This window comes from Balaenoptera ricei, chromosome 1 (genome assembly GCF_028023285.1).
Source record: "Balaenoptera ricei isolate mBalRic1 chromosome 1, mBalRic1.hap2, whole genome shotgun sequence".
In the NCBI taxonomy this organism is placed as follows: domain Eukaryota; kingdom Metazoa; phylum Chordata; class Mammalia; order Artiodactyla; family Balaenopteridae; genus Balaenoptera; species Balaenoptera ricei.
Genome location: NC_082639.1, coordinates 12,669,739 through 12,688,426, shown reverse-complemented (window position 1 = coordinate 12,688,426; position 18,688 = coordinate 12,669,739). Strand labels below are relative to the sequence as shown.

Sequence of the window (18,688 nt, the reverse complement as noted above, 5' to 3'; positions counted from 1 at the left end):
ACTAATATAGACATGTAGGCTATTTCCAGTCTTTTGCTATGATAATATTACATTTGCTTCTTAATATTGTGTTTTTCTGTTTTCTTATTGCATTACACACCCATAATCAGGTCTACTCTGCCCACAGAGGATGGTATCTTCCTGTCATTCCTTGCTCAGAGAAATCAACAGATATTGAGCACCTACTGTGTGCCTATGATGCATTTCAGTGGTTTCCAATTACCTATGGAATAAAGCCCCACCGCTTGGCCTGTCATTGAATACCTGCCATATTAGGGCTTTCTTAATCCACATGAGGGAATGGGAACGTCCATGTATTAGGCAGCCCTGTCAGCAGCACTACTCAAGATCAACCTGATTAAAAGCATGGATGCTAGAGCCAGGCTGCCTGGGTTCCAACCCCAGCTCTGCCACTTAGCAGCTATGTGACTTTGGGCAAATTACATAATCTCACTGTGCTTCAGTCTCATCACTTGTAAAACAGGGATGAGTACCTACCTATCTCATAGGGCTGTTGTGACAATGAAATGAATCTTTAAAAATTTATTTATTTATTTATTTTGGCCGCACGGCATGCAGGATCTTAGTTCTCTGACCAGGGATCGAACCCGTGCCACCTGTGGTGGGGACGAGGAGTCTTAACCACTGGACCGCCTGAAATGAATTTTATGTTAAGTGCATAGAACAGTGCCTTGCGCAGAGTAAGCAGTACATAAGCAATAGCTGCCGTCCACATACAGGGAAAGTGAGGCCCCCAAGGAGCAGGTTAAGTGACCTCCCAAGGCCATACAGCCATTAAATCTGTCCACTTTTTTTTTTTTTTAATTTTTGGCTGCATTGTGTCTTCGTTGCTGTTCCCGGGCTTTCTCTAGTTGCGGCGAGTGGGGGCTACTCTTCGTTGTGGTGCGCGGGCTTCTCATTGCAGTGGCTTCTCTTGTTGCGGAGCACGGGCTCTAGGCGCTCGGGCTTCAGTAGCTGTGGTGCAGGGGCTTAGTTGCTCCATCGCATGTTGGATCTTCCCAGACCAGGGCTCGAACCTGTGTCCCCTGCATTGGCAGGAGGATTCTTTTTATTTTTTTTTATTTTTTGCTGCGTTGGGTCTTCGTTGCTGCGCGCGGGCTTTTCTCTGGTTGCAGTGAACAGGGGCTACTCTTTGTTGTGGTGTGCAGGCTTCTCATTGTGGTGGTTTCTCTTGTCGCAGAGCACGGGCTCTAGGCGCGCGGGCTTCAGTAGTTGTGGCACATGGGCTCAGTAGTCGTGGCTCACAGGCTCTAGAGCGCAGGCTCAGTAGTTGTGGCGCTCGGGCTTAGTTGTTCCACGGCACGTGGGATCTTCCCGGACCAGGGCTCGAACCCGTGTCCCCTGCACTGGCAGGCGGATCCTTAACCACTGCACAACCAGGGAGGTCCCTGTCCAGACTCTTCTCTCACACTGACTCCCATCTCCAATGCCCTTCACTCACCTCTTGTTATTAGTTATCTATTGCTGCCTAATGATATTACCACCATCTTGGCAGCTTGAAACACACTTACTTACTCAGTTTCCAGGGGTTAGGAGTCTGGGCCCAGCTTGGCTGGGTCCTCTGTAAGGCTGCACTCACAGTGTTGGCAGGCGGGGCTCACCTGAGGATCAACTGAGGAAGGCTCTGCTTCCCAGCTCAGGTGGTTTTGGCAGCATCCGGTTCCGTGCAGACCGCTGCCCTAAGAGCTTCAGCTTTTTGTTGGCTGTCGGCAGAGGCTACTTTTGCCACCTTGACACTGTGACCCTCGGATTAGGGCAACTCATACATGGCAGCTGGTTTCTTTAAAGCCAGCAAGACAGATGTTGCAATGTTATGTCATTTAATCATGGAAACATCTTGTAGTCTGCCTGCCACCTCAGTATGTCCAAGTCCTCCTCTCCTGCTATAGAGAGAGCAGCTCAGGTCTCAAAATCCCCAAACCCAACACCCATCTCTTACCCACACCCCACCAATTTGGAAGCTCCAGTCAAGGGTGTTAAGTGAAGAGATGCCTGGTTTGGTACTGGGAGTTTTCCTGGGGACCCAGGTCCCATAGCTGGGATTCCAGTTGGTGATGGAGAGCACCAGACTATTCCCTGCCCCCCAGAGACCCCTCAAAGTGCTTTTCAGGTTAGTTTTTTTTTTTTTTTTTTTGGCTGTGTTGGGTCTTCGTTTCTGTGCGAGGGCTTTCTCTAGTTGCGGCAAGCGGGGGCCACTCTTCATCGCGATGCACGGGCCTCTCACTATCGTGGCCTCTCTTGTTGCAGAGCACAGGCTCCAGATGCGCAGGCTCAGTAGTTGTGGCTCATGGGCCTAGTTGTGGCTCACGGGCCTAGTTGCTCCGCGGCATGTGGGATCTTCCCAGACCACGGCTCGAACCCGTGTCCCCTGCATTGGCAGGCAGATTCTCAACCACTGCGCCACCAGGGAAGCCCCAGGTTAGATTTTTTGACTGCTGTTTCTTCATCAGCTGCCTTATCAGCACCATTATGAGTAATGGTTCTGGATGTGTTACCTGATTCTACATCAAGGTGATTAAGGTCAAATTATAGGATGGGCACCTGCTAGTGCTTTATATGCCTCATCTGAGTGACATTTGGCTTAAGGAGCCCATGGTCACACATTTACCAGTAGACAACCTAGATCAAAGCCCAGGTCTGCCTGCAGGACCCAAGGGCTTACCTTCAATGGTATATGCTTCTGGTTAAGGGTCTCCTCTAACTCTAAGCTTCCTCTTTTCTAGCCTCTAAGCACTTATAAATAAGATGGGGAGTAACGGGAAGCAGACACAAAGAAGTTTACTACTCCTGAGAATCCCCTGTTGCAATTTCCTTTTCCTTATTCAAAGGACATGAGGATCCTCAATTCCAATTTTCTTTGTCCTCCCTTACACAGTTTATTAGCCAGAGCGGCCACTTCTATAACCAACAGCAAAAATGCATCTTTCTTACAGAACCCACAGACATGACAAGCACCGAGGCCTTTATCTTATTTTTTGGCCTCTGTGTGCCCGGACACCCTTACTATTTAGGAAGATGCTTCTATGGGGAAGTCTTGGTGGGAGGCAGGACTCTCCTCCCACATTAGAAGGCAAGGAGCCCAGAATGTCCCAGAATGGCAGAAAGACTGTCTCTTCTATGCAGAAGGGAAATTGCTGGTTGCCTTAGGGCAACAGGGCCAAATTCCCCTACTGTGGCCAATCTGTCGCCGTGGCCCCAGACTTTTAAGTCTGGACAAACGCTCAGTGGCGAGAGGTGGCTGAGGCATCCTGGAGGGTTTGGCAGCCATGCCGCCAAAAACACTTCCATCTTTGACGTACACTGACAGAGTAGAAATATTTATTTTTTATCTTAGAAATCTGGTCCCACAAAGAGGCCAACACTTTTTTTCAGTTCATCATCTTGACCCTTCAAAAAGGAAATCTTTCAATTAAGAGGTAACGTATGTCGATAAAAGCAATTTTAGAGGTGTGCTCAGATAAAATTATTTCTTATAAAATTATTTCTTATAAACCAGGCAACCCTAGACTTCCAGTTGCTTCAGAACTCCTTCTGTCTGTCATGTACAGTCCCTGAAGGAGAAAAGAAAGTAAGAGGTTGTCTGCAGACAAGGCACTTCAGAAACCACCCAGGAGAAAACCCAAGTCCGCCAGGAACTGCACTGTGAGCCCAGAGAGCTGCCAGCGAACGGGAAGGCCAAAGCCCCACCTACGTGAGAACAGCTGCCACTTTCCAGCCCAAACACTGTCGCACCTGGTTTCCAGCGCCTGCCCGGCCTGGCAAACACGGAAACCAGGCCCCATAGCCGAGATGAACACTGCTTCCTGGGGCCCGGAGCAGCTCCTGCGACTGACAGTGAGGAATGCTTTCAGAGGCCCCTGCGGGCGCAGACTACAGGAGCAAGCCTTTTGCAAAGACAATGAGTTAGTGCAGATCAGCATGTCAGCAAAGCAAGTATCAAAAAAATCTTAAAAGTCTGGTTAATACTCTTGATTTCCCTCCTGATTATCTGTTCAAGCTGCAGCCTATAACCTGCTAGAAATCAGGAAGGAATCCCTCCTCTTAAGGCACCTGACTGGAATGGCTACAGCCAATGGGAGTGAGGAAAGCCCCCCTCCAGACAGTGATCACGTGACACCTGTAACCCCCCCGAGAAGGGCTGATCTGAATCCAGGCAGCACACTCGACCCCTTCTTTTGCTTCAGGGGCTTGTGTTTAATACGAGTCTTCGTGATGGAAGAAGTCTCAGAGTCTCTCTCATGTCAAGAGGACAGACAGGGATAGGGATCCTGGAACTCTTCTCCTGTGTTCTGGCTGCACACTCGAATCCCAGGAAACAGTGTGACATGGTGCCAATTTACTGCCTAACACGCCCAGTCTGTCAGGAGAGTCCAGGCAAGGAAGAGGAGAGGAGAGAGTCACGCTCCAAACAGAGGCTGGCCAGGGAGTGCTTCATCCTCCTTCCTTCCGCCCAGACGAGGCAGCTCCTTTCCAGAAGTTGTATGAGGAAAAAGAGTTGCGCTCAGGTCAGAACTGGACCCAGCCTGTGCCTGGCTGAGTCTGGCTGGAGGTCGACCTGGAAAGGTTAGATAGGGAGGGGTGGGAGATTTCAGATATCTGAAAATACAAAGCAGATAAAATGTGACTTCTTTCTGGGCAGAAGGAGCTCCAAAAGGCCAGTCCCCGAATATTCTAGAACAGGGGTCAGCAAACTACAGCCCAGGACTAGACCAAATCTAGTCCTCTGCCTGTTTTAGTAGGTAAAGTTTCATTGGTACAGAGCCATGCTCATTCATTTATATACTGTCGGTGGCTGCTTTTGAGCTACAAGAACAGTGCTGAGTAGCTGGAACAGAGACCACGTGGTCTGCATAGTCTAAACTATTTGCGTCCTGGTCCTTTATAGAAAATGCGTGCTGACTCCTGTCCTAGAGCTTGTCCACATAAACAACTGTGTGACTAGTATTTAGCATCTCTTCACCCTGACGCCAAGTAAAGGCTTGAAATTTTAAGGAAGCAGAAAAGGCAAGAGACCCTGCCTCAGAGGTCCCATGACAATGGGCCAAGGCCAGAACCCAGGTTAACTCTCAGCCCAGTATCCTAGGGTAGCTGCAGGGGAGGAGGGGAAGAGGGAGGTACTGGTGACAAGCCAAAGCACTTGGTGAGGTGGTTTAAAGACCAGAAAGAGTTGCAGAAGGTGGCTCCAGGCCACCCAGCAGTGGACACCAGCAAAAAGCCTTCCCGGAGAGAAATATGCCTCCCAAAGTGGGCACTCTGGGGCTCTGTCCTCTGGCTGGCCGGAAAATGTCTGAATCAGAGCTGTTGCTCCCAGGTTTTTGAGAGAAACAGCCTTGGCCCCAGTCCCCCACAAAGAATGTGACCCTCCTCACCCTGTGGATTTGGAAAAGTCTCCCCAGATGTCGGCGGTGGCAGTAGCGGCAGGCTTGGGCTGCGGCCAGGACACAGTGGCACCTCCTATTGATGTCCCCAAGTCCGAAGGGAAGGGAGAGAAGAGAAGGAGACAGAGGAGTCAGAGACCTCCCCGCCTGGTTGTCTCAGTGACCCCGAAATCAGACTCAAGATTCCAGGTGGCTGAGAAAGACACACACAGAGAGACGTGCTTTGGGGCAACAAAACACCTACAAGCAGCCACATTTCCACTGTCTTCTTACGAGCCCTTGAGGGGCTCCTGGAGACAGAGCAGAAGGCCACATACCCGGTGGAGGGGAGGGGTACCAGCAAGGCCGAGTCACACGCCATCACCCGTACCTGAGGCTGACCTCGTTTCAACCGTTTACGTTGGAAATCTGTTTAAAATTTACTGTCTCCTGCCCTGACCTCTTGGATGGAGAATGCCCACCAAAACCACAAGGTCGTCTTTATATAAAGTCCTCAGTCCAGAGTCTGCATCAACAAGCTGAGACAATTCTGTGCTAGACAAGTACCAAGTCCTGGGAGCCAAACTGGTTAGGGGCTGGGGAGAGTCTTCCAGAAGTAACAAAGAAGTGGGCATCTGTGTGTATCTCTTTTTTTTTTTAAACAAGTGTGTGTGTGTGCAGTATTTTAGGGAGCTGAGGGCTGCACTGTAGGCTTTTGGCCTTTGGACCTCTCCCACTATTATACTTGATCCCTCAATTTCTCTTGTTATATTGCCAGTTTATACTTTTTACTGAATATGTGAACTAGTTTCTACCATTTTACTTTGTATTTTCTGTTTACCTCACTTAATTTCTTTTCTAATTTACCTACTTTTCATAAGAATGATAAAGTTTAATTTATTCCTTTCAGCTTTTTTTTTTTTTAATCCCTGGGCTGTCCTGGAAGCTATAGATAGCATTATCAGTCTTTCCACATCTACTGCTTAGAATGCCTAGAGTTCTACCATTTTTAGTTATACAGCTGTGTGTATCTCTTCACTGAGGTGGGTGGCATGATGGGACAGCAGTGCCTGCTTTTGTGTCTTTCTGGCACCTCCCCCAGTGCTGCCAGCTGTCTTTTCTGAAGGCCCTGTGCCTGCCACCCTCCGCCTTCCCACCAATTTGCTATGTCTAGGGACTTCCCTGGCCGTCCAGTGGTTAAGACTCCACGCTTCCACTGCAGGGCGCCCAGGTTCGATCCTCGTCAGGGAACTAAGATCCTGCATGCCGCGTGGTGTGGCAAAAAAAAAAAAAAAAATTTTTTTTTTTTTTTTTTTTTGCTATGTCTAATGTGCTCTGGGCTGGGAAACCAGATAAAACTAGGGCCCCCTCCACAGTTTAGTTCTGCAGTTCACCAAGTGCTCAACGGACATTATCTCATTTGAACCTCATCACAGTCACTGGAGGAAGACAGGCCAGGACCAGCTGTTTGACTTTATGCAGGTTACTTAAGTCTCAGTTTCCTTATCTCTAAAATAGACAGTACCAGTGACTACTTCATAAGACTGACTGGTCTGAGGATTAAATAAGTTAATATACGTGGAAGGCTGAGAACAGGCCCAGCAAGCAGTGATGATAATGATGACAACATCACTAAAATGAGAGCTGACATTCCGTGAGTGCTTACAACGTTCCAGGCGTTGTTCTGAGTGCTGTACGTGGATTGGCTCATCTGATCCGCACAAGAAACCTGTACCGTAGGGATCATTACTACCCCCATCCTACAGATAAGAAAACTGAGGAACAAAGTAGTAGGCAATTTTCCGAATTTGAACTCAGCCAGTCTGATTTTGGAACATAGAGTAAGTGCTCAAAAAATGTTAGCTATTCACAACTCTCACTACCTGACACCATTTTGTTTGTAAACATGCCAACTGCCTGTCTCACACATTAAAACATAAGGCCTTGAGAGCAGGGACTTGGGCTGTACCTGTAGTATCAAAAGGGCCTCAAACACTACCTGGCACATAGCAGGAACTCCATACTGGCCATTAAAAATGCACCAGCAACGGAGGGATGGCCTAAGACAGTGGCTCTCAGACCTCAGTGAGCACACAAATAACGTTAAGTATGCAGAGTCCTGCCCCTGTCCCTGGTGATGCCAAGGCAAGTGGTCCTCTGACCTCACTCTGAGAATAACTCCTAGGGTCCAGGCAGGGGTGCTCCCTGACTGCTACTCCTGCCACTCTCCTAGATTAAGATATTCCCCACAGGGCTGAGGTTTGAATCCTGACCTCCAGATAGGGGAGCCAATGTCCATGACCCTTAAAAGGGAAAGAAAGCAGGCTTCTTGTCTGGATCCTGCCCCCCATCCCCCCAAGATGCTGGTGAGAGCTGTGTGGAGAAAGTGGGCTGGTGACAGTCACCCAGCCTGGGGAAGGCCAGGAGCATCAAGCCGGGCTGGGCAGGCAGGGTGGGGACGTTGAAGGACTGGGCTGGCATCCCAGCACTGCCAGAGGCTGGCACTAGGCACTAACTTCTGGAATCCCAGTGTCTCCAAAAGGCATTCCCTACACCCTGGAACAAGCACCAGTGCAGCCTGCTGGGGGAGCTGCCTCTCAGCTTTCCAGCACCCAACAGCCTCACTGAGGAGCTTGCTTCAAACTACATCTCCAATTTTATTTCCCAGCACTCACTTTGGAATACTTATGCTGCCTTCATCTCCCTAAACACACCCAGTGTTTAAAAATTAAAAGTCTAAGCCTTATTCATGCTCTTCTTCTGTCTGGAATGGCAAGTGTCCCCTGCCCCAATCTTCTTCCTTCAAGGTCCAGTTCAATGCCACCTCTTCCATGAAGCCTCCCCAGATCATGCTGGCTGGTAGTTAGTCTGGTCCCCATACGTCTGGTCTCTGTGCCCATGACTCCTCTCTCCTATTATACTGAGCTCCCTGTGAGCAGAGACCATGTCTCCATCACTTACTCACTCACTCAATGAGCAGCCTCTGAGAACCAGGAACCCACATGCTGATGATTTCACAGCAACAAATGAGTTGTAGCCCCTGCCCATCAGGGGGGACAGACGCCCTGAAGGGGTAAGTGGTGGGAAGAGAGGAAGCCCTTACCCAGTGTGGACAGGACCAGCTTTGTGGCACCCACCTTCCAGTTTGTCACACACGGGTACTAAGTGTGACAACTGTGAGCGAAGGAGGGAAAGCCATGGGGCCCCAACTGCCAGAGAGGAAGAAGAACCCAAGGGTGCAGGTTTAGCACCAAGAATAGTCACCCTCGAGCACTGACCTGAACTGGGAGCAACTGCTGGCTGGACGATGGACGCCCCCACAGACAACTGCTCCCCAGGGGGAGGGATCAGGGTGGAGGTTTTCCCCCCTGGGGGAGGGGGAAGCAGGCTCAGTCCTCCTGTGCTGGCGGGCCGGGCTCGGGGAGTCCCAGCTGCTCCTTCCTTCTTCTTCATGTTCTAAACAGAGGGGAGGAATGCGAATCAGTCAGTTCTGCTGGAGTGCCTCTGCGATCAGAAAATTTCAAGAGGAGGCCCAAGGTGACCCCTGGGCCCCAAACGTCTGTATCACCAAAAGATGGTCAAGAGCCATCCATCCAGCACTTCCATTGTTATGGGGTGTATTCAATGCATCACAATTCTAAAGCTATCACAAATGCTTTTAATTTAAAAACTCAGCACCCGACTTCATTAATCATCAGGGAAATGCAAATCAAACTACAATGCTATACCATCACACACCCACCAGGACGGCTAAGACGTAGCATATCAAGCACTGACAAGGGTATGGAGCAACCAGAACACTCACAGTCTGCTGGTGGAAGTGTAAACAGAGAAAACCACGTTGAAAAACTGAAAGGATCTTTAAAGCTGAACGTATGAACTGACACCCCTGCCATTCCACTCCTACATGGACCCAACAGAAATGCATACATATGTGCACCAAGAGACACACATTTGAACATTCACAGCAGCACTACTTGCAATAGCCCCAAACTGGAAACTACCTAAATGTCCACCATCAGTTAAATGGGTAGATACTGGGATACATTCTCATAACGGAGCATGCCACAACGAGAATAAAGCAACTACACAAAACAATATGGATGCTCTCACAAATACTACACTGAGTAAAGGAAAGGAGTCATACACAAAAGGGTATGAAGTGTATGAGTCAATTAATAAAACACTGAAAACAAAACCTAGGGTGTTCAAAGTCAGCATAGTGGCCACTCCATCCTGTGGGAGAGAGCAGGAGAGGGGCTTCCAGAGTGCTGATAATCGTCCACTTCTTGGTCTGGGGGCTAGTTTGTAGGAGTAAACCCGGTTTTTAAAAATTCACTGAGTTCTACATTTATAATGTGTGCACTTTTCTGTACGCATATTATACTTCGACAAAACATTTAAAAAAGAAAAACAAAAACCTGAACACCCAGGTGAACCAGAAACCAGAGCAGCTCAAAGGTGAAGACGACGTGGTTCCCACCTGTCAGGAGAGCAGCAGCTTAATCATGTGCTGAGACCACAGCCTGAAGGCAAAAGCCCTCAAAGACCTGGGCCTGAGGCCAGCTGTGCCAGTTATTTCTAGCTCTACGACCCTGGGCAAGACCCTCAAGCTCTCTAAACCTCAATTTCCCCACCTATAAAAGGGGAGGATGTTTAATTCGCATGAGAAGTACCTAAAAACACTACCTGGCACACAGCTGATGCTCATTAAATGTTAGTTTCCTCCCAGCAAGACAGAGATTCACATCCCCAACAGTTCACTGGACATGACCTGGATTTTCTCTTAAGGGCCAGCTGGCCAACTTCAAGGGTCCCAAACCATCACCAGCATGAAGCAGAAAAGAGGAGAAAGAGATAGTAAGTAAAGAGGAAGAGCGTTATTTTAGGGTTACAGACTTTCTTCAGAAAACAAATCCAGTGGGTCCTTGGTTCCCCCGAATCACTCATCTCCACCCTCACAGCCAGGTAAAGGCCAAGTCTTGGCTGTCCAGCCCAGCTCGACCTTTCCCTCTTCTCAACAGGAGCTAACGGGGGAAAGCCAGATGTAGGGCAGCTCAGGACAAGACACAGGGAGCCAGGACAACACCACCAGCAGAAGCTGCCCATGACTCCCAGTGCCCACCCTTGAGGCTTTCCTGCCCAGAGTGCTGCCAAATCTTCTATTCCTCAAGGCTCAGACCAAGACACAGCTTGGGATGAGCACACTGACCCCACACCCCACCCCGTCCCCCAAAAGCCAGGACAGAAACACCAGCTCTGGCAGCAAGTGACTGATGTTCCTCAAAGCAGAGGCGTGGCACATGCCGTTCCCTCTGCTTGAACCACCCTTTGACCCCTCTTCCCTTGCTTACAGGTCGCTTCTGCCAGGAAGCCTTCCTTGGTTCCCCCTAACTCTGGACTGCACGTTCCTCCTCTAGGAGCTCATGGCACTGAAGACATCCATCCCTAGGTCGTAGAACCATCCCGCCATGTTGTAATCACACCCAGACTCCCCCCATCTCAGCTCAACTCTGAGCTCTATGACAGCAGAGCCCTTTCGTTTGCCCCCAGCACAGTACCTGGCACCGGGCAGCTGCTCAATAAACATGTGCTGAACTGTGAGAAAAGAGTGACGGGCTCTGTACTGGGCTTGGTGTGGTGGCCGTGACAGCCAAGTGAGGGTGGGACTCACTGCAATGTTGAGCTTGATGGTCTGGCCCTCCTTGAAGCTTAGGTCCAATTTGGGACCTTGATCTGGGTTCTCGGCTTGTCTCGCAAATTCACACTGCTGCTTCACCCACCTGGGGGAACAGGAAGGAAAAGGGGAGGAAGAGGCGAGCTGCCCTGCATTCACGCACTCGCTGCATTCACACCCGCCACCAGTCCAGGACGAGGCTTTTACTGCAGCAGCGGGGTAGAGACTGAGAGCAGCTTGGGAGTTAGGTGTGAATTTAAATCCTAGTTCTGACGCATAAGCAGCTGCATGCACGTCAGTTTCCTCATCAGCAAAATGGGATGACAACTCTATGCCTTAAAGACTGCTATGAAAATCATGAGGTCACTTACGTAGAGAGTCCTAACACTGGTCTTTAGTCCTCAGCATGTGGCATGAAGACTAAGACAAGTTCTCCACACACCTCCCAGGGGCTTAAAAAGTAGATGGTTGAGACAGGACAAGTGCCCAGAAAGCACTGAAAGCAACAAAAAAGGTCTCCTACCCTCCATACAGCACCCCTCTTAGCAGCCACCCGGAGCCGAGGAGCTAGAGGGGCCCACGAGAGCAGCCGCACACTTCACACTCCCCGCAGCCAGAGGTGGAGGCCTGCAGATGGCAGGGGAGAAGTCTTTCCTGCCCATTTAGCTTCAGAAAGGACCACGAGGGTGTGTGCTGAGTGGCCTGGGAATCCGAGCATCGCTTATCACAGCATGGAGGGACAGGCCCAGAAAGGCCAAAGGAGCCTGACAAGGACTCTGGCCGCTCAGGGGCCTGATGAGGGAAGAGATGTGACACCTCAAAGGCTGGGCCAGCTGACTGGGGTGGCAGAGATGCGCCTCGGGTAAAGGAAATGACTTCAAAGCAGAGATGAGGACTGGCAGGGCGCAGAGAAGGTGACCTGCCCCGAAGGAGAAGTGAGTTTTCCTGAGGCTCTGCTGGCAGACATACCACACACAACCACCTGGGTATCCTAACCTGGGAGACCATTCTGTCCGGGGAAAGAGGGAGGAGGCATGAGTATGTGTCTCCTGGAACCACTCACTTGAAATGGTCCTGCAAGGCAACATTGAAGTCAAAGGCATCACCTCGGTCCCCGAAGCCAATTCCAATAAACGCCCGTCGCCCTGGGGGACAACACACGATCAATCCCACTTCCCAGAGGCAGAGAAAACCCTTCTCAGAGGAGGAAGCTCCAAGTCCCATGCGTACCGTTTCCATCTTCGATGCGGATAACGAAGTACCTGCTGGAATCCATCACGCTCTCCACAGCTGTGCCTGGAAACTGATCCACCGGGGCCTGAGCAAAGAGCTCCCCTGAAAGCATAAGGGAGGGTGAGCCTTGAACACCCCCCCAGACTATTTCTATCACATGACTGGGGCCTTTTCCTGAGAGGCAGATGGGCAAACCTGACTCTGGGTTTCAAGTCAAATCCACTTTGGCCAAAGGGAAAACAGAGGAATATAACCAAGGAGAGGTTTAAGTCAAAGGTGGCTTACAGGTCAGATCCAGCTCACAGTTTCAGCATTTTCAATTTAACTGCCAAACACTTCAAAATCAGATTACTTGTAAAATAATCCACATGTCTGGCTTCTCTTAAAATCAAAAGCTGGGCCTCCATTTCTACATGAGAACGATGGGCTGGAGCTGCTGGCCACTCATTCCCCCCGCCTCAGCCATTCACATCCATGGCCCGCACCCCCAGGGCCCTGGCTCAGGTAGATCACACCTTCAAAAAAAACCTGGTGCCTGAGGCAGGCCTTTAGAGGAGCAGGTGAACCCAGTGGAAAGGGGGGAGGGTTTTTGCACTCACAGAAGAATCTGAAGCCAGTTGATTTACACTAATCTCAGGCCAAAAGAGCAATTGCTTTTAAAAGGAGCTCTTGTGAAACGCATCCCCTTATTAACTACGGCTCTCCAGGGTGCAGTGCAGCACACACCGTCTGTGAACATTTACGACTGGCATCATGTTTTGCGTGTGCTGATCTCAGTTGATGTTTTAAGTATTTAACCAATAGTTTCTACTGAATCCTATGGTTCAGAGGTGACTGTGCAATTAAGGCTGAACTGAATCCAAATCGGTGGGCTGAGTTTGTAGCTTCTTGTTAGTTTCTCTGCCCTCTCTAGTTTGGTACCTGGGGACTGGGATTCACCTGGATGCCTTCAGCCTAGAGCAGTGGTTCTCCACCATGGCTGATTTGTCCCTCCCTTCCACCAAGGGACATCTGGCAATATGTGGTGACATTTTTGTTTGCCACAACTTAGGGGGTGCTACTGGCATCTAGTAGGTAGAGGCCAGGGATGGTGCTAAATATCTTAAATGTGACTTAGACCACAACACTCAGCTGGCCCCAAATGTCACTAGTGCTGAGGCTGAGACACTCCGGCCTGGAGTGATTGGAAAGTGAGAGATGAACACGACCCAGTGGGCATGACCTCGAGCTAAGAGCATCCTGGGGTGGGTCCTGCAGGTGAGGCTCAGCTTTGAGCAGTGGCTGGTACACCAGGTGTGTACCTTAAAGTCAGTTCCCAAGGCCCCTAGAGAACAGGTGTTGCCATTCCCTTGTGACACCACCTGGGACATCCCAGCAACTCTGACAGCCAGAGTTCTCTGGCCTAGCCACAGCAGCTGTCCCTTCAAACTCCTCTGCCACCAATGCTCAGTCATGCTCAAAACAAATCAATGCTTTGGGTCACCTTGCAGTTCACAAAGCATTCGGACAAATATGTGCTCACTTCGTATTTCCAACAACCTTGTGAAGTAGGAGTTAATGTGATCCCCATTTCACCAAAAAGGAGGCCAAGGTGCCAAAGGTCACGTGGCTTGCCCAAGGTCCCACAGTTCAGACAAAAGCGATGCAGATCTGAGAAGAGGCAGCCAGTTTTGCCTATGAATCTTTGCATTTTATTTGCCCCACAAGGAAAATCTCTACATGTTAGAAAAAATAAATGACCGAATGCCGGGGCATCTGACTGAGCCCGATTCCGGCTCTGGGTGCGGGGGCTGGCACTATTCCAGGCCACGCTGCCCTCCACAGCTCACCCAGAGGCCCCGGTGGTGCAGGACTTCCAGAGAGATTTCACCAAAGGTGACAACTGCCAGCTGACCCCAGCACAGCCCAGCTTGGCTTGTACTCTCACCACAGAAAGAGCTGAAAAGGACAGTTTCCAGTTCTTTCAGTTAATGGGTGTGGTCAGTCTGGGAGGTTACCATTTGGTCGATAAGCAGAATTCCTGATTAAGAACCTGAGCTCAGCAGCAGAGGGCTATGCGTCTTCACTTGGCTTATCTTCCAGGCAAGCTCCGAGGCTTCCTACTTGGGACCAACCTGCAGGTCTTCTCTCCCTGGGCTCCAAAATTAGTATTTTCTTAAGGACGCCCAAAAGAACAGGTGCTTGACAGGAAATACTTCCTTTTAAAATAAAGGCTGGGGGAATGGAAGCGGCTTGTAAGTATACCCGGGCCTTTGATTTCCAGGACAGGGTCCCACGATCCCTGAGTGGCTTGGCCAGGCCCGGGCCGCCCGTCCCTTCACAAAGTGGGAGGTATGGTACCACGCAGACCTCCCTTGCCTTTACCTGAGGTCCTGTCCTCCAGCTTGATGTAGGCCACCTGCCCTTTTGCAGTGATCCGCAGCCGGCCACTCCATGATGGCTGGTCCAGCTGCCATTCCGCAGCCCTAAAGGGACAAAAACCATTGCGCCTCTGCCAGAGGTTCCTGCTCCACTACTCCAATGCTGGGGGTGGGAATGGGAAGGGCATGTGGGCTGCCTGCTCCAGACCAAGGGTTGGCAAACCTTTTGAGAGAAGAGCCATACGATCTCTGTCCCAACTACTCACTCTGCTGCTGCAGAGGGAAAGTAGTCATGGTGCATGAGCATGTGGGTGCTTTAATTATTTTAACCAAATATTTTCTACTGAGCATGGCTGTATTTCAGTGAAACTTTATGGACAATCTGAATTTCATATAATTTTCACATTATGGAATATTCTTTCAAATTTTCCCCAATCACTTAAAAATGTAAAAAACATTCTTAGCTTATGAGCCAAAGAAAAACACAGTGGGTCGTAGTTGGCCAACCCCAGTTCCAGATTATAGAGACTGTCTCTGAAGTAGGATTCCAGTTTTCTTTCTGTAGAGAAAGCAGCTACCAGGGCCCATGGTTTGTTTATGACACTGCTAGGCTGCAGTGGTCAGAGCAATCATTTGGGACCGCTGAGACCACCTTGAAGGAAAAGGAGAGAGGGGAGCAATCATCAGTAGAAGAGAAAAGGAGAGCAACAGGACATGTGGGATAAGTGAATGAGCATTCAAGAAATATATTCTCAAAGGTATCCTAAGAAGAAATAAACCCAGGAAACCACAGACCTATCACAATGGCCTCTTTTGGCTCTTTTAAAGTATTAACTTCATATTTTAGTTCTAAGAAGCAGCTCAGTAAAACCCCCCAAAAGCAAAAACCTTGGGTGTTTCCAAGAGGCTTTTCTTGGAAGTCCCTTAGCATATGCCAGGACTTGGAGAGACACCATTAACTGTGGACGCAGATTGTTTTGAAGGCCACACAAATGCAGACTCTCGATTCACAAGTCAGCTGACTCAGTTTCAGTTCCTCTTATCCCGGGAGGAGGCCTTAGACTCAAGATAAGCAGAGTTCTGAGGCTGAAGTGCAGGGGTTGGCAGTTTCCTCTATGCCAACCTAGCAAGCCCTAACACTTGGTAACCTCGATCTCTTGGGACCAAGAGGGACCAAACTCATCCTACTGAAGGGGATGGGGGCAGATGATCACCTCTGGTTTGATGGCCCATCTCCAGTTTGACGATAGAAAGCAGAATGTTTTTTTGTTATTATTACTATTGTTGCTTTCATATTATTTTAAAATTATGTCATGGATGTAGTAGGTGTTCAATAAAATATTTTTTCACTAGAGAATCAGCTATAAGGGCTTCCCTGGTGGCACAGTGGTTGAGAACCCGCCTGCCAAGGCAAGGGACACGGGTTCGAGCCCTGGTCCGGGAAGATCCCACATGCCGCAGAGCAACTAAGCCCGTGCACCACAACTACTGAGCCTGTGCTCTAGAGCCTGCGAGCCACAACTACTGAGCCTGCAAGTGACAACTACCAAGCCCACGTGTCACAACTACTGAAGCCCGCATGCCTAGAGCCTGTGCTCCGCAACAAGAGAAGTCACTGCAATGAGAGGTCCGCTCGCCACAACTAGAGAAAGCCCGCGTGCAGCAACGAAGACCCAACGCAGCCAAAAATTAACTAATGAATTTAAAAAAAAGAAAAGAAAAGAAAAGAAAATCAGCTATAAGCCCACATTAACACAACTGGAAAGTAACAAGAGGCCCGGTATGTGGACACTCCACTATTCTTGTGGCGCAGGCCAATCCTGTATTTCCAACTAACTTGGACAAACATGGCTTTCAAGAGCCCCCCCACCCCCGGTGGCACAAATAGCCATAGGCCAGGTTGTCTGTGTCAGGTACATCTTATTTTCTTTTAATATTTTTCTTCTTTGATACATGATGACAAAATGCAAACAGTACAAGGAGATATCAAGTCAAAGGAAGTCTCCTTCCAACCCCCATTTTCCTCTGGTGGGGTAGTTTCCTGTGTTCCCTTCTACACACTCTACGTTTACAAACACGGGTATTTATTCCTCTCAGGTGAACATTTCACCAGCGAAGTACGGATGGATGCTTCCCAACTGCCACAGGCTGTGATAAGGACTGCAGTTCGTGCCAAGGAAGCTGGGCAGGGAGGGGTCCCTGGCCTTTCAACATCAGCTTAAAACTCCCCGGGGCGGGTTCTTTTGACCGATTCTGGGCTCCCTTTCTGCCCCTCGGGGATTTCTGCCAGTGACAGAGTGCCTTTCCCGAAGGCTTTTCAAGGATCCCTTCAAGGCCATCGGTTCGCTCTGAAAAATACAGGTCTGTGACACCACCACTCCTGACCACGTTTAGGGTCCCTGGCAGCCCACCTGGGTCCCCGGCAGCCCGCTCGGCGCTAGATTCGGCTTTCACGCCTTCCCCGCTGCCGGGAGCCCCATGCGTCAGACTGAGAAAGGCGAAAAGTCTGGGTCCCCCTCCCTGCTCTGGCCTCGAACTGGAAGAAACCGCAGCATTACCTCCCCCCGCTCCCTGCCCCTCGCCCGTCAACTGGCGGGGCCGTCCTCAGCTCCCACAGTGGGCGTGTCGGGGGCGACAGGGAAGGGGTTAGGTGGTGGCTAGCCTGGCCCGGCGGCGGGTGGTCACCTGTAACCACGGTTGGTGGCCCGCGGCGGGATGCGGTAGACGTGGACCTCTGGCTTGACACACAGAACAGACTCGTACTCGCCTTCCTCCATCTCGACGTCCGGAGCCCGCCGGACTTCCGGCTCCTTCCCCGACGCGGGGCGGAAGCCGCGCGACTCTATGACCCACGTCAGGCTAGAGCGGCATCTCGCGGGCCTCGGCCGCTCATCGCCCACGCGCCCTCTGCTGGAGGCTCTGCCTCAAGACATGCGGCGGACGGACCCAGGAGCCAATTTGATGCGGACTGGGGTTGTCTGGGGGCTTTCTCTTCCACAAGGTCTCGCGGGCCGCAAAGAAAACTTTATTTAATACAGATCCCACTGCAATCCATTGTCTGGTTGTGGGTCATCCCCATCGCCTCAACACTTACACCTGGTGTCCAGTTGGCTGAGATTCAAAGCTGTAGCTACTTAGCTCAGCTTGACGCCTCTCTCTCCTCCAGCCTCCGCTTCCCTCCGCTTTTCCTGAATGTCCTGCCATCTCCTGACTCGTAAGACGCGACTGAGGCTTTTCCTCCTAGAGAAATCCTTACCTGTCCCACTAGCTAAATGCGATGTCCTTACCCTGCCACCCTTATCCTTACCCATTGTGGGTCCAGGGCCCCTGTTGCCTAGACTCAGCAAAAGGTTGTATTCAAAGAAGCAAAGTTTAGTAATAACATAAATAATTTTAAAAGTATCCCAGTCTTAACTTGGATTTCTCACAGAATCTTATAGGAGTTAAAAATGTCTAACCAGAGTCAAATTCTCAAAGTCTCTTCTCCTCCTCTACCATTCTCTCATTCATTACACAAATATTTAATTAAGTGCTTACAATGTGCCAGGTCATCTGTGGGGCACAGCTGATCCCAAATTCACTAATTCACTGAATGCTCCCAAACTTTCTCCACCTCCTTCTTCCCTCTCCTCTCTCTCTCTCCTTTCACTCAGTCTTCATAAGCTCTTTATTATAGGATTGATCTACCCTCTTAAATTAAAAAAAAAATTATTGTGGTAAAATATACATAACATAAACTTTACCATTTTAACCATTTTAAGTGTACAATTCAGTGACATGAACTACATTCACCACTATCTATTTCTAGAACTTTTCATCATCCCAGACCCTATACCCATTAAGCAATAACACCCCATTTCCTGCTACCCACCCCCCACCCCTGGTAATCTCTATTCTACTTTCTGTATATGAATTTACCTATTCCAGATACCTCATATAAGTGGAATCATACAGAATTTGTCTCTGTGTCTGCTTATTTCACTTAGTATAATGTTTTCAAGGTTCATCCATGTCATAGCCTGTATCAGAATTTCATTCCT

At 49.7% G+C, this 18,688-nt stretch overlaps 1 protein-coding gene across 1 annotated transcript; it reads right to left on the bottom strand.

The window, feature by feature from the left end:
* Nucleotides 1-528: 528 nt before the first annotated feature.
* NECAP2 (NECAP endocytosis associated 2) lies at nucleotides 529-17,450 on the bottom strand. The gene is made up of 8 exons (XM_059914584.1): nucleotides 17,334-17,450; nucleotides 14,653-14,753; nucleotides 12,286-12,390; nucleotides 12,119-12,200; nucleotides 11,053-11,161; nucleotides 8,657-8,834; nucleotides 5,391-5,475; nucleotides 529-4,576 (listed from the first exon to the last, which is right to left on the bottom strand). The coding sequence occupies exons 1-8, from the start codon at nucleotides 17,423-17,425 to the stop codon at nucleotides 4,528-4,530; spliced, it is 801 nt and encodes a 266-aa protein (XP_059770567.1). The 5' UTR covers nucleotides 17,426-17,450; the 3' UTR covers nucleotides 529-4,527.
* Nucleotides 17,451-18,688: the final 1,238 nt, after the last annotated feature.

Coding starts and splice junctions, on each gene's coding strand:
- NECAP2 (XM_059914584.1), bottom strand. CDS start 17,425: ATGGAGGAAGGCGAGTACGAGTCTGTTCTGTGTGTCAAGCCAGAGGTC. Junction 14,754..17,333: donor GCCACCAACCGTGGTTACAG/GTGACCACCCGC, acceptor TTGTCCCTTTAG/GGCTGCGGAATGGCAGCTGG. Junction 8,835..11,052: donor CCATCAAGCTCAACATTGCA/GTGAGTCCCACC, acceptor CCCTCTGTTTAG/AACATGAAGAAGAAGGAAGG.